Raw genomic sequence first — 14,888 nt, 5'->3', positions numbered from 1 at the left:
AACTTCAGTACCCCATTCCTGCTTTCTCGCCATACCCCTTGATCCCCCTAGTAGTAAAGACTACATCTAACTCCTTTTTGAATATATTTAGTGAATTGGCCTCAACAACTTTCTGTGGTAGAGAATTCCACAGGTTCACCACTCTCTGGGTGAAGAAGTTTCTCCTCATCTCGGTCCTAAATGGCTTACCCCTTATCCTTAGACTGTGACCCCTGGTTCTGGACTTACCAACATTTGGAACATTTTTCCTGCATCTAACCTGTCTAAACTAATCAGAATTTTAAACGTTTCTTTGAGATCCCCTCTCATTCTTCTGAACTCCAGTGAATACAAGCCCAGTTGATCCAGTCTTTCTTGATATGTCAGTCCTGCCATCCCGGGAATCAGTCTGGTGAACCTTCGCTGCACTCCCTCAATAGCAAGAATGTCCTTCCTCAAGTTAGGAGACCAAAACTGTACACAATACTCCAGGTGTGGCCTCACCAAGGCCCTGTACAACTGTAGTAACACCTCCCTGCCCCTGTACTCAAATCCCCTTGCTATGAAGGCCAACATGCCATTTGCTTTCTTAACCGCCTGCTGTACCTGCATGCCAACCTTCAATGGCTGATGTACCATGACACCCAGGTCTCGTTGCACCTCCCCTTTTCCTAATCTGTCACCATTCAGATAATAGTCTGTCTCTCTGTTTTTACCACCAAAGTGGATAACCTCACATTTATCCACATTATACTTCATCTGCCATGCATTTGCCCAGTCACCTAACCTATCCAAGTCACTCTGCAGCCTCATAGCATCCTCCTCGCAGCTCACACTGCCACCCAACTTAGTGTCATCCGCAAATTTGGAGATACTACATTTAATCCCCTCGTCTAAATCATTAATGTAAAATGAAACAGCTGGGGCCCCAGCACAGAACCTTGTGGTACCCCACTAGTCACTGCCTGCCATTCTGAAAAGTACCCATTTACTCCTACTCTTTGTTTCCTGTCGGACAACCAGTTCTCAATACACGTCAGCACACTACCCCCAATCCCATGTGCTTTAACTTTGCACATTAATCTCTTGTTTGGGACCTTGTCGAAAGCCTTCTGAAAGTCCAAATACACCACATCAACTGGTTCTCCCTTGTCCACTCTACTGGAAACATCCTCAAAAAATTCCAGAAGATTTGTCAAGCATGATTTTCCTTTCACAAATCCATGCTGACTTGGACCTATCATGTCACCTCTTTCCAAATGCGCTGCTATGACATCCTTAATAATTGATTCCATCATTTTACCCACTACCGATGTTCGGCTGACCGGTCTATAATTCCCTGTTTTCTCTCTCCCTCCTTTTTTAAAAAGTGGGGTTACATTGGCTACCCTCCACTCCATAGGAACTGATCCAGAGTCTATGGAATGTTGGAAAATGACTGTTAATGCATCCGCTATTTCCAAGGCCACCTCCTTAAGTACTCTGGGATGCAGTCCATCAAGCCCTGGGGATTTATCGGCCTTCAATCCCATCAATTTCCCCAACACAATTTCCCGACTAATAAGAATTTCCCTCAGTTCCTCCTTCTTACTAGACCCTCTGACCCCTTTTATATCCGGAAGGTTGTTTGTGTCCTCCTTAGTGAATACCGAACCAAAGTACTTGTTCAATTGGTCTGCCATTTCTTTGTTCCCTGTTATGACTTCCCCTGATTCTGACTGCAGAGGACCTACATTTGTCTTTACTAACCTTTTTCTCTTTACATATCTATAGAAACGTTTGCAGTCCGTCTTAATGTTCCCTGCAAGCTTCCTCTCGTACTCTATTTTCCCTGCCCTAATCAAACCCTTTGTCCTCCTCTGCTGAATTCTAAATTTCTCCCAGTCCCCGGGTTCACTGCTATTTCTGGCCAATTTGTATGCCACTTCCTTGGCTTTAATACTATCCCTGATTTCCCTTGATAGCCATGGTTGAGCCACCTTCCCTTTTTTATTTTTACGCCAGACAAGGATATACAATTGTTGTAGTTCATCAATGCGGTCTCTAAATGTCTGCCATTGCCCATCCACAGTCAACCCCTTAAGTATCATTCGCCAATCTATCCTAGCCAATTCACGCCTCATACCTTCAAAGTTACCCTTCTTTAAGTTCTGCACCATGGTCTCTGAATTAACTGTTTCATTCTCCATCCTAATGTAGAATTCCACCATATTATGGTCACTCTTTCCCAAGGAGCCTCGCACAACGAGATTGCTAATTAATCTTCTTTCATTACACAACACCCAGTCTAAGATGACCTCCCCCCTAGTTGGTTCCTCGACATATTGGTCTAGAAAACCATCCCTTATGCACTCCAGGAAATCCTCCTCCACCGTATTGCTTCCAGTTTGGTTTGCCCAATCTATATGCATATTAAAGTCACCCATGATAACCTCTGCACCTTTTGCATGCACCCCTAATTTCCTGTTTGATGCCCTCCCCAACATCACTACTACTGTTTGGAGGTCTGTACACAACTCGTGTGGTTTCATACTGTAGAGTAAGGACTTTACAAAAGTGATTCTACATCTTGATCTTCTGAGCCAATATCATTTCTCACTACTACACTGATCTCATCCTTTATTAATAGAGTTACCCCACCTCCTTTTCCTTTCTGCCTAACCTTACGAAATGGCAAATACCCCTGAATATTCAATTCCCAGCCTTGGTCACCTTGCAACCACAACTCTGTATTGGCTATCAGATCATACCCATTTATTTCTATTTGTGCCGTCAACTCATCTATCTTGTTATGAATGCTGCGTGCATTCAGATACAGAGCTTTTAATTTTGTCTTATGTGTATATGCTCTGTCCCTTCCTGTCACACTCTGGTTCCCCCCAACCACACACACACACACTGATCCCAGCCTGATTCAAGTGAAGTCCGTCCCATGGAACAGCTCACTCTTAACACAGTATTGGTGCCAGTGCCCTATGAATTGAAGGCCATTCCTCCCACACCAGTCTTTGAGCCACAGATTCATCTCTCTGATCCTATTTACCCTAGGCAAACCTGCTCCTGGCTCAGGTAATAATCCAGAGATTATTATTTTTGTGGTTCTGCTGTTTAATTTAGCCCCTAGCTGCTCATACACCCTCAGCAGAACCTCTTTCTTTGTCCTACCTATGTCGTTGGTACCCACATGGACCATGACAACTGGATCTTCTCCCTCCCACTCCAAGTTTCTCTCCAGCCCAAAGGAGACGTCCTTAACCCTGGCACCGGGCAGACAACACAGCAGGCAATCCAGAGAGTCTGAACAGAAAAAAATCTTCAGGCTTGTAAAACCCATGCTAGTTGTCCACTAATCTCTACTTCTCTAATGGCCTCGTTCTCTCTCACATTCTTTCCAAGTCTTAGAATCCAAACATGATACAGCACTGAAAGAGGCCATTCAGCCCATCATGCTTGTGCCAGCTCTCTGGTAGAGTTATCCAATCAGTCCCACTCCCCCGCTCTTTCCCCATAGCCCTGAAAATGTTTTATTTTCAAGTATGTATACACAATTGCTTTTTGAAAGTTACTATTGAATCTGCTCCCACCGCCCTTTCAGGCAGCGCATTCCAGATCACAATAACTCGCTGCGTTTTCCGCATCTCCCCCTCTGGTTCTTTTGTCAACACTTTCATTCTGTGTCCTCTGGTTCGCACTCCTCCTGCCAGTGGTGCTGTTCTGACTGTGGAACTCAAGCCGACACCGATCTCCTCAATTAGGAATTTAAAGGTAACTGTCTTTAAGCCATGGGCAGAAGTGGCAAATGTTGCCGGTAAGGAACGAAGCATTAGACACAGTGACTCACCTCTCACACGCTCCGTCACAGGTGTGTCCAGTCCTGCTCACAGCTGCTCTTTATAGAATCCCCACAACGTGTGAAGGGCACAGCTGTACTCTGGGGAATGCCAAACACAGGATCCAGGCACTTCACTCCCTCGTTCCCACAAGGTCAAAAGATATTGGGGGGGAAAAAACCATAAAATACCAGCCTGGGCCAATTAAAGCCCAGATTTTAACCCCTCCCACCCCTCCACCCAACTAGGACAGGGCATGGGGGTGGGGGGGTGGGGAGGTAAAATAACAGCAACATGGCACTCAGCAGCTCCATCTAGTTGGCTGAAGACTCGTTGCCAGTATCATCGCAGGCAGTCTCTCGAAATCGAGGAATCAAGACTTGCTTCCACTCGAAAAGTGAGTTCTCAGGTGACTGTACAGTCCAATACAGGAATTACAGTCTCTGTCACAGGTGGGGCACACAGTGGTTGAGGGAAAGGATGGGTGGGGAGTCTGGTTTGCCACACGCTCCTTCTGCTGCCTGTGCTTGCTTTCTGCATGTACTCGGCGATGAGACTCGAGTTGCTCAGCATCCTCCCGGATGCTCTTCCTCCACTTAGGGCGGTCTTTGGTCAGGGACTCCCAGGTGTCGGTGGAGATGTTGCACTTTATCAGAGAGGCTTTGAGGGTATCTTTGATACATTTCCTCTGCCCACCTGAGGCTCGCTTGCCATGTAGGAGTTCCAAGTATAGCGCTTGCTTTAGGAGTCTTGTGTCAGGCATGCGAACAATGTGGCCCGCCCAACAGAGCTGGTCGAGTGTGGTCAGTGCTTCGATGCTGGGGATGTTGGCCTGATTCCAGGGGATTTGCAGGATCTTGTGGAGACATTGTTGGTGGTATTTCTCCAGCGATTTGAGGTGTGTAATGTACATGGTCCACGTCTCTGAGCCATACAGTTGCCAGTGCTAGGGTGAAGGGAGGGGTTGGGATGAAGCACAAGATGCTGGAGTCAGAGTTTGGGGGTTGGGGTTGTGGGACTGGAGGAGGTTACAGCGATTGGGAGGGGCGAGGCCGTGGAGAGATTTGAACATGAGGAAGAGAATTTTAAATCATGGCGTTACCGGACTGGAAGTAGGTCAGTGAGCACAGGGGGTGATGGTTGAATGGGACTTTGTGCGAGCTAGGACATGGGCAGCAGAGTTTTGGATGAGCTCAAGTATACAGGGTGGAACATGGGAGGCTGGCCAGGGGAGTATTGGAATAGTCAAGTCTAGAGGTGATGGATGAGGGCTTCAGCAGCTGATGGGCTAATCTTCTCTGTATCATTCCTATTGTGTTCCTAACACAGATGAGACTGCACACAGGGAGGTTAAAGTAACAGTGACCTCAGTCTTTAATAAGACACTCCAGAGTGAGGAACAGGCCTTAGGGGCCGGCTTATATACAGTGCTCCCAAGGGATGGTGGGATCCCTTGGGACTTCAGCGGATGAGCTCCCTGGTGGCGGAACATGGGAGTGCATACTTTACAGATACACAACATTACTCCCCCCCCCCCCAAAGTCAAAGTGAAAACTATTTACAAGGTGAGACGGTCAGGAGCCTTTCTTTCCCTGGTGGACCGCCTCGGTACAAATGTCTGTTCTGGTGTGTTGTTGGCCCTGTAGGGCTGCTAGGTGAGCCTGGCCTTGCTGGGCTGTTGGGCGTGATGAGTTTGATCTCCTGGTCCGGCATGGTGTCGTTGATCCTTTGGGTGTGTGTTGTGGGCTCAAAAAAGGTGGTGTCTGCTGTGGGTTGTTCAGGGCAGTCTGTGAACCGCAGCCACGTTTGGTCCAGGTGCTTTCTGCAAATTTGTTCATTGTCTAGTTTGACTACAAACACCCTATTCCCTTCTTTAGCTATCACCGTGCCCATGATCCACTTGGTGCCATGTCCATAGTTTAGCACATACACAGGGTCATTCAGATCAATTTCCCGTGACACAGTGGCGCGACCATCGTTTACATTTTGTTGCTGCCGCCTGCTCTCTACCTGATCATGCAGGTTGGGGTGGACCAGCGAGAGTCTGGTTTTAAGTGCCCTTTTCATGAGTAGCTCAGCCAGGGGCACCCCTGTGAGTGAGTGGGGTCTCGTGCGGTAGCTGAGCAGTACTTGGGACAGGCGGGTTTGGAGTGAGCCTTTTGTAACTCGTTTAAGGCTCTGTTTGATGGTTTGTACTGCCCGCTCTGCCTGCCCATTGGAGGCTGGTTTAAACGGGGCCAAGGTGACATGTTTGATCCCATTGCGGGTCATGAATTCTTTAAATTCGGCACTGGTGAAACATGGCTCGTTGTCACTGACCAGTATGTCAGGCAGGCCGTGGGTGGCAATAATGGCCCTCAGGCTTTCAATGGTGGCGGTGGCGGTGCTTCCCGATATTATTTCACATTCAATCCATTTTGAAAAAGCATCCACCACCACCAGGAACATTTTACCGAGAAACGGGCCCGCATAGCCGCCATGGATCCTCGACCATGGTCTGGAGGGCCAGGACCACAAACTTAGTGGTGCCTCTCTGGGCGCGTTGCTCAACTGAGCACATACGCTGCATTGCCATACACAGTACTCTAAGTCAGAGTCATTATACCGGGCCACCACACGTGGGATCTGGCTATCGCTTTCATCATTACTATACCCGGGTGTGTGCTGTGGAGATCCAAGATGAACGTCTCCCTGCCCTTTTTTGGTAGCACTACACGGTTACCCCACAACAGGCAGTCTGCCTGAATGGACAGCTCGTCCTTTTGCCGCTGGAATGGCTTGATTGGCTCTTGCATTTCAACGGGGATGCTGGCCCAACTCCCATGTAGTACACAGTTTTTTACTTGGGACAGCAGAGGATCTTGGCTGGTCCAAGTCCTAATCTGGTGGGCCGTGACAGGTGATTTATCATTTTCAAACACTTCCATGACGATCAACAAGTCTGTGGGCTGCGCCACCATCAACAAGTTTGCAGGCTGCGCAATTTCCACCCCCGTGGTGGGCAATGGTAGCTGACTGAGAGCATCCGCACAGTTCTCGGTGCCTGGCCTGTGGCGGATGGTTTAGTTATACACTGATAGCGTGAGTGCCCACCTTTGTATGCGGGCAGAGGCATTAGTATTTATCCCCTTGTTTTTGGCGAACAGGGATGTGAGGGGCTTGTGATCGGTTTCCAGCTCAAATTTGAGGCCAAACAGGTACTGATGCATTTTCTTTACCCCGAACACACACGCTAATGCCTCTTTCTCAATCATGTTGTCGGCCCTCTCGGCCTTAGACAAGCTCCTGGAGGCATGGTCGACAGGTTGCAACTTCCCCACAGCGCTAACTTGTTGTAATACACACCCAACTCCATACAACGACGCATTACGTGCTCGCACAAGTCTTTTACACGGGTTATACAATACAAGCAGCTTGTTGGAGCATAAAATGTTTCTGGCTTTCTCAAAAGCAATTACTTGGTGTTTTCCCCATACCCAGTTCTCACCTTTGCACAATAACACATGTAGGGGCTCTAAAAGGGTGCTTAACCCCGGTAGAAAGTTACCAAAATAGTTGAGGAGTCCCAGGAATGACAGCAGCTCTGTGACGTTTTGTGGCCTGGGCGCATTCCTGATAGCCTCTGTCTTGGCGTCTGTGGGCCGAATGCCGTCCGCCACGAACTTTCTACCCAAAAACTCCACTTCTGTTGCCATGAAGACACATTTCGACCTCTTCAGCTGCAGCCCTTCACGATCCAGTCACTGGAGGACCTCCTCCAGGTTTTGTAGGTGCTCGACGTTGTCCTGACCCGTGACCAATATGTCGTCCTGAAAAACCACCATGCGTGGTACCGACTTGAGTAGGCTCTCCGTGTTTCTCTGGAAGATCGCTGCAGCCGACCAAATTTCAAACGGGCATCTGTTGTAGATGAACAGTCCCTTGTGCGTGTTGATGCAGGTGAGGCCCTTCGAAGACTCCTCCAGCTCCTGCATCATGTAGGCCGAAGTCAGGTCGAGCTTGGTGAATGTCTTGCCTCCTGTCAGCGTCGCAAATAGGTCGTCTGCCTTAGGTAGTGGGTATTGGTCCTGTAGCGAGAAATGGTTATAGTTACTTATTATCACCGCAAATCCTGACCGTGCCATCACTTTTGAGTATTGGAACAATCGGGCTGGCCCACTTGCTGAATTCCACTCGGGAAATGATGCCCTCGCGTTGCAGCCAACCAGCTCGATTTCCACTCTCTCCCTCATCATGTGAGTTACCGCTTGCGCCTTGTGGTGAATGGGTCGTGCCTCTGGGACCAAGTGGATCCGCACTTTCGCCCCGGAAAAGTTTCCAATGCCTGGCTCAAAAAGGGAAGGAAATTTGTTAAGAACCTGGGTACATGAGGCCTCATCGACATATGATAGCACTCGGATGTCATCCCAGTTGCAACGGATTTTGCCCAGCCAGCTCCTTCTAAGCAGTGTGGGGCCATCGCCCGGGACAATCCCAAGTGGCAGTTCGTGCAACGTGCCCTCGTAAGTGACCTTGACCATGGCGCTGCCCAGGACAGTGATAAGCTCTTTGGTGTACGGTCTCAGTTTTGTGTGGATGAGGCTCAGGGCTGATCTGAATGCCTTGTTGCACCACAGTCTCTCAAATATCTTTTTACTCATGATGGATTGGCTAGCGCCAGTGTCCAGTTTCATGGCTACGGGTAAGCCATTCAATTTTACGTTTAGCATTATAGGTGGACATTTCGTCAAAAATGTGTGTACCCAGTGTACTTCAGCATCTGCCTCCTCTCTCTGAGGCTCAAAATTGCTTTGATCCACCATGGACTGATCTTCCTTTGCCACGTGGTGGTTAGCAGGTTTTGCAGAGCTTGCAGCTCATCTGCAAGCTCGTTGGAGGTGCCCCATTGTTCCACAGCTCTTGCAAACATACCCTTTGAAGCGGCATGAATAGGCTGAATGGAAGCCTCCACAACGCCAACAAGGTGTGAATTGCCTTGCATTCATCCTTTGTTGGGGACTCTGATTCATCTGGGTCACCTGAGGCCTGCTGGCAGTTGCAGACTCGTGAGTTCTGCCCTGTACATTTCTGCTCGCAAACACAGTTCCAGTTAATTTATGAACATTGCTAGCACTTGTGTGCTGAGAGATTTGTTTGGTGTTATCACTGGTGGACATAAACGTCTGTGCTATCGCAATGGCCTTACTGAGGGTCGGTGTCTCTACAGTCAAAAGTTTTCATAGGATAGTCTCGTGGCCAATGCCCCATACAAAAAAGTCTCTGAGCATTTGCTCCAGTTATCCATCAAACTCACATTGTCCTGCTAGTCGCCTTAGCTCAGCAACATAGCTCGCCACTTCCTGACCTGCAGATCGCTGGCATGTGTAGAACCGATACCTCGCCATCAGCACGCTCTCCCTCGGGTTAAGATGCTCCCGATCCAGTGTATACAGCTCCTCATACGACTTATCTGTGGGTTTCACCGGAGCCAGAAGATTCTTCATGAGGCTGTAGGTTGGTGCCCCGCAGACTGTGAGGAGGACCGCTCTCCTTTTTGCAGCGCTTCCTTCTCTGTCCAGCTCGTTGGCTACAAAGTACTTGTCTAGCCATTTGACATAGGCTTCCCAGTCCTCACCCTCCGAGAATTTCTCCAGGATGCCCACAGTTTGCTGTATCTTTACGTTGGATTCGTATTCTCGTCGCCAGTTATTGTGTTCCTAACACAGATGAGGCTGCACACAGGGAGATTAAAGTAACAGTGACCTCAGTCTTTCATAAGACACTCCAGAGTGAGGATCAGGCCTTAGGGGCCGGCTTATTATACAGTGCTCCCAATGGCTGCTGGGATCCCTTGGAACTTCAGGATGAGCTCCCTGGTGGCGGAACATGGAAGTGCATGCTTTACAGATATACTAAAATTGGAATTGTTGTGTATGTGCTAATGTAGCGGCAGAGGTGGGTCATATTATGGGGGTGGAAGTCAGCAGCCCTACTGAAGGAGAGGATATGGAGTTGGGTTGAGGTAGGGGAGGAAATGGGCGATGTTACGGAGGTGGAAATAGGCAGTCTTAGTGAGCGTCTGAACATTCTGATTCAGCCTGAGACAGTGGCCGGGGAGCAGGATTGAGTTAGTGGGCGACAGGGAACATTTGTTTAAACATTATTGTGATGAGTTAATTATTAACACCATTTAGCAACATGCCACCAGTTATCACTAATGAATATATTTTTCTTTCCTAAGTGACATGTTTTCATTTAGTTATCACTGAAAACCAACACCAGTAACCTTGGGAGATCAATGAAATCCTAACTTTCTGTAAATTAATTTCTATTTTCTCTTACGCAAAGCTCAGTGACATCTTAGCAGATCAATCATTCCCCAAAGTGGTCAGACCATCAGTGTCACAGGTGGGGCAAGCAGTTAGGGATGTGCGGAACGATGAGGTTACAGATTGTGCGGTATCGTGGTTCCTATCCTTATATGATGTACTGGGGTTCATATCCCTCTGTGCTCTGTTGGGGTTTACTATCCCTTTGTGTGGATGGGATTCTCTATCCCTGTGTGATGTATGGATTTCTCTATCCCTGTGTGATGTATGGAGTTCTCTGTCCCTGTGTGATATGTGAGGATTCCCTATCCCTGTGTGATAGAAACATAGAAACATAGAAAATGGTTGCAGGAGTAGGCCATTCAGCCCTTCGAGCCTGCACCACCATTCAATATGATCATGGCTGATCATGCAACTTCAGTACCCCATTCCTGCTTTCTCTCCATACCCCTTTAGCCGTAAGGGCCGCATCTAACTCCCTTTTGAATATATCGAACGAACTGGCCTCAACAACTTTCTGTGGTAGAGAATTCCACAGGTTCACAATTCTCTGAGTGAAGAAATTTCTTATCTCGGTCTTATCCTTAGCCTTAGACTGTGACCCCTGGTTCTGGACTTCCCCAACATCGGGAGCATTCTTCCTGCACCTAACCTGTCCAATCCCGTCAGAATTTTATATGTTTCTATGAGGTCCCCTCTCATTCTTCTAAATTCCAGTGAATATAAGCCTAGTCGATCCAGTTTTTCTTCATATGTCAGTCCTGCCATCCCGGGAATCACTCTGGTGAACCTTCACTGCAATCCCTCAATAGCAAGAACGTCCTTCCTCAGATTAGGAGACCAAAACTGTACACAATATTCAAGGTGTGGCCTCACCAAGGCCCTGTACAACTGCAGTAAGACCTCCCTGCTCCTATACTCAAATCCTCTCGCTATGAAGGCCAACATGCCATTTGCCTTCTTCACTGCCTGCTGTACCTGCATGCCAACTTTCAATGACTGATGTACCATGACACCCAGGTCTCGTTGCATTTCCTGTTTTCCTAATCTGTCACCATTCAGATAATAATCTGCCTTCCTGTTTTTGCCACCAAAGTGGATAACCTCACATTTATCTGCATTATACTGCATCTGCCATTCATTTGCCCACTCACCTAACCTGTCCAAGTCACCCTGCAGCCTCTTAGCATCCTCCTCACAGCTCACACTGCCACCCAGCTTAGTGTCATCTGCAAACTTGGAGATATTACATTCAATTCCTTCATCCAAATTATTAATGTTTATTGTAAATAGCTGGGATCCCAGCACTGAACCTTGCAGTACCCCACTAGTCACTGCCTGACATTCTGAAAAGGACCTTTGCTTCCTGTCTGCCAACCAGTTCTCTATCCATGTCAATACATTACCCCCAATACCACGTGCTTTAATTTTGCACACTAATCTCTTGTGTGGGACTTTGTCAAAAGCCTTTTGAAAGTCCAAATACACCACATCCACTGGTTCTCCCTTGTCCACTCTACTAGTTACATCGTCAAAAAATTCTAGAAGATTTGTCAAGCATGAATTCCCTTTCATAAATCCATGCTGACTTGTACCGATGTGTGGGGATTCCCTATCTCTGTGTGATGTGTGGGGATTCCCTATCCCTGTGTAATGTATGGAGTTCCCTATCCCTGTCTGTGGAGCGATGTGATCGGGGCCCTGGAGAGGCTTGAGTTGGGGCCCAGGTGCAGCACGGACCAGCCCACACTGCGATATGTGTGCACACTGGGTCTCTATTTGTCTTGGGTAATCCTTGCCACTGGACCAAGACCTAGTTCTGTCAAGCCCGTGTGGTGGCTAGTGTGCAACAGCCATCACACATTAAAAAAATACACGCATAGGCATCTTCCACCCTTGAGGATGTAGTTCGGGTTCTTCTTTCGAAACCCCTGTGAACTCAGCCTTTTTTTGACGTGGAAGCAAATCATCCTCGCTTTGATGGACCGCTTATGATGATGATGATGATGATGATGTGTGGATGGGGATTCCCTATCCATGTGATTTATGGGGATTCCCTATCCCGGTGTGATGTGTGGGGTTATCCGCACACACTGAGACACAACTTGCAGTGTGGGTAGTTTAGGGTGCCTCTCCACAGATGCTGCCTGACTGTCTGAGATTTCCAGCATTTTCTGTTTTTATTCCAGATTCCAATATCCGCAGTATATTGCTTTAGTTTGGGGTTGTCCTGGATGGACGAATGAAGATGGGCTGAATGGCCTCACTCTGACATATGCCCACCCTGAACAAGAGGCCTGTCCCTTTAAAAGGTGACAAATCCGTAAAGCAGATTTTGCCCGAAGCGTTGCGAAGTTGTGAGCGAGCTCTACCAGCATTGCCGTATGGCGGAACGGCGCGCTGTTTACTAAGGGCGGCGGGTGTCGCAAAGCGCACCAGGCGGCTGCTGAAAATGGCGGCGCTGCCGGAGCCGCCGAGCGAGGTCTCGGGCCCTTCCCCGACCGCGGGCCCGGTTCCAGCCCCTTCCCCGGGGCCCAGCCCGTCCCCTACCCCCTCCCCGACCCTGGTGCCCAAGACGGAGCCGAGCGAGAGCCCACCGGAGCCCAGCCGGCCTGTTGCGGTGCCTGTGGCGGCCCCGGCCCCGGCCGCGGTCCCCGCTCCCTCCCCGGGCCAGGCCCCGGCCTCAGCGCCGGCCCCAGGGCCCGGCCTCACCGACCGACAGACGCTGCTGGCCGTGCTGCAGTTCCTCAAGAAGAACCACTTCAAGGAGGCCGAGGAGATCCTGCGCAAGGAGGCCAACGTGCAGGAGGCGCTGGAGGAGTCGCTGCTGCGGGCGGCTGGCCAGCGCGGCTCGGACTCTGTGCACCAGCCCGACGTCAGCTCGGTACTGTCGGCCTACAGCAACCAGGGCGACCCGAGCCTCTACGACGAGTACTACAGCGGCCTCAAGGCGTTCATCGAGGCGGCGCTCGACGCCTTCAAGGCCGAGCTGTCCACCCTGCTGTACCCGGTGTTCGTGCACCTGTACCTGGAGCTGGTGTACAACCAGCATGAGCGGGAGGCGCGCCACTTCTTCCACAGGTCAGCACCGGGTATATAGCAATATATAGCATCAAATCCTGGCATATAGCAATATATAGCATCAACTCGGCATATAGTAATATATAGCATCAAATCATGGAATATAGTAATATATAGCATCAAATCATGGCATATAGCATCAAATCATGGCATATAGCATCAAATTATGGCATATAGCATCAAATTAAGGCATATAACATCAAATCATGGTATTTAGCAATATAAAGCATTAACTCAGGGCATATAACAATATATAGCATCAAATCATGGCATTATAACAACATATAACATCAAATGTTAATATGTAGCATCAAATCATGTATAATAGAATATACAAGATCAAATCATGTAATATATATATAGTTATATCAAAATCTAATGTAACAATATATATCAAATCATGTCATAACAATATATAACGTCAGTATATAGACATCTGGGAGAGCTGGAGCACTGGGCATGAGGGAGGTGTAACTTCTGTCACAAGTGAGCATCGGTCAGACCGGGTATAGCAAATCACAATATAGCAATATATAACATCAAATAATGTCATAACAATATAGAAAACATAGCAATTTACAGCGCAGAAGGGAGCCATTTCAGTCCATCGTGTCCGCGCCTGCCAACAAAGAGCCACATGGCCTTCGGTCAGCAGCCCTGAAGGTTGCATGTAAACCTATGAACAATGGGTGAAAGGCAGAGAGCATCCAGCCCAACAAGTCCATCCCACACAATTGCGACACACCATGCATCACAACATTTTACACTCCACCCCAGTGCGATCTTCTGGGAGAGGCAAAAAAACAGATAAAAAACCCAGGCCAACGGGGGGAAAAAAATCTGGGAAAATTCCTCTCCAACCCGTCCAGGAGATCACTGGCCGTATTTGATTCCCTGAAGTATTTACCATCGTATCTGAGCCAGCCAACAAGAGGTTATCCAGTTTAATCCCACTTACCTCAAATCATGTAATATAACAATATATAACATCAGTATCTAGACATGTCACAGCTGGAACACTGAGTACGAGAGGGAGACGCCACTTCTTCCACAAGTGAGGGTCCATAATATAACACCTATCTCATATTAGACAGACATCTGGCAGAGCTGGTTTACAGAGGAAGGCGCCCCACTTCTTCCACAAGTGAGGGCTGATAATACAATATATAATATATAGACATCTCACGGAGCTGGGGCACAGTGAGCATGAGAAGGAGGCTCGGAACTTCCTCAACAAGTGAGGGGCTCATATAATTAATATAAAATAATATGGAACATCAATATTTAAACAGCTGGTAGACAGAGGGAGGCACGGCAATTCTTCTATAAGTGAGGGGTTTATATAATAAAAGGACGCGTTTATTTGTACTGCCAAAATGGCCAACATGCTCCATCCTTAGTTTCTGATTGGTCCACTTGGAGGATAGGCTACACCCTGAAGTTTCACCGGAATGTGTCACTGGAACTTCGCATCCCAAGATTCAAGTGCATGCCTCCCCCAGCCAAAGTGCCTTACCCCCCCTCCCCCTCCCCCCCCCTCCCCTCCCCCCTCCCCCCCCACCCCTAGAGCCTCTCCCCCCCCACCCACAGCGCCTCTCCCCCCCCACCCACAGCGCCTCTCCCCCTCCCCCCAGCGCCACTCTCCCCACCGCCTCTCCCCCCCCTCCCCCCACCGCCTCTCCCCCCCCCT

At 48.6% G+C, this 14,888-nt stretch overlaps 1 protein-coding gene across 1 annotated transcript in view; it reads left to right on the top strand.

Moving 5' to 3' along the window:
* Positions 1–12,567: 12,567 nt before the first annotated feature.
* The window catches only part of taf5 (TAF5 RNA polymerase II, TATA box binding protein (TBP)-associated factor), a 19,580-nt gene continuing 17,259 nt past the window's right edge, over positions 12,568–14,888 (top strand). Inside the window, exon 1 of the mRNA XM_070876389.1 lies at positions 12,568–13,198. Coding sequence (XP_070732490.1) covers positions 12,570–13,198 — 629 coding nt within the window. The 5' untranslated portion in view covers positions 12,568–12,569. The remainder of the gene's footprint in view (positions 13,199–14,888) is intronic.

The sequence above is a fragment of the Pristiophorus japonicus genome, chromosome 3, assembly GCF_044704955.1.
Source record: "Pristiophorus japonicus isolate sPriJap1 chromosome 3, sPriJap1.hap1, whole genome shotgun sequence".
Lineage (NCBI taxonomy): Eukaryota > Metazoa > Chordata > Chondrichthyes > Pristiophoridae > Pristiophorus > Pristiophorus japonicus.
This window is presented reverse-complemented; position numbering and strand designations above follow the sequence as displayed.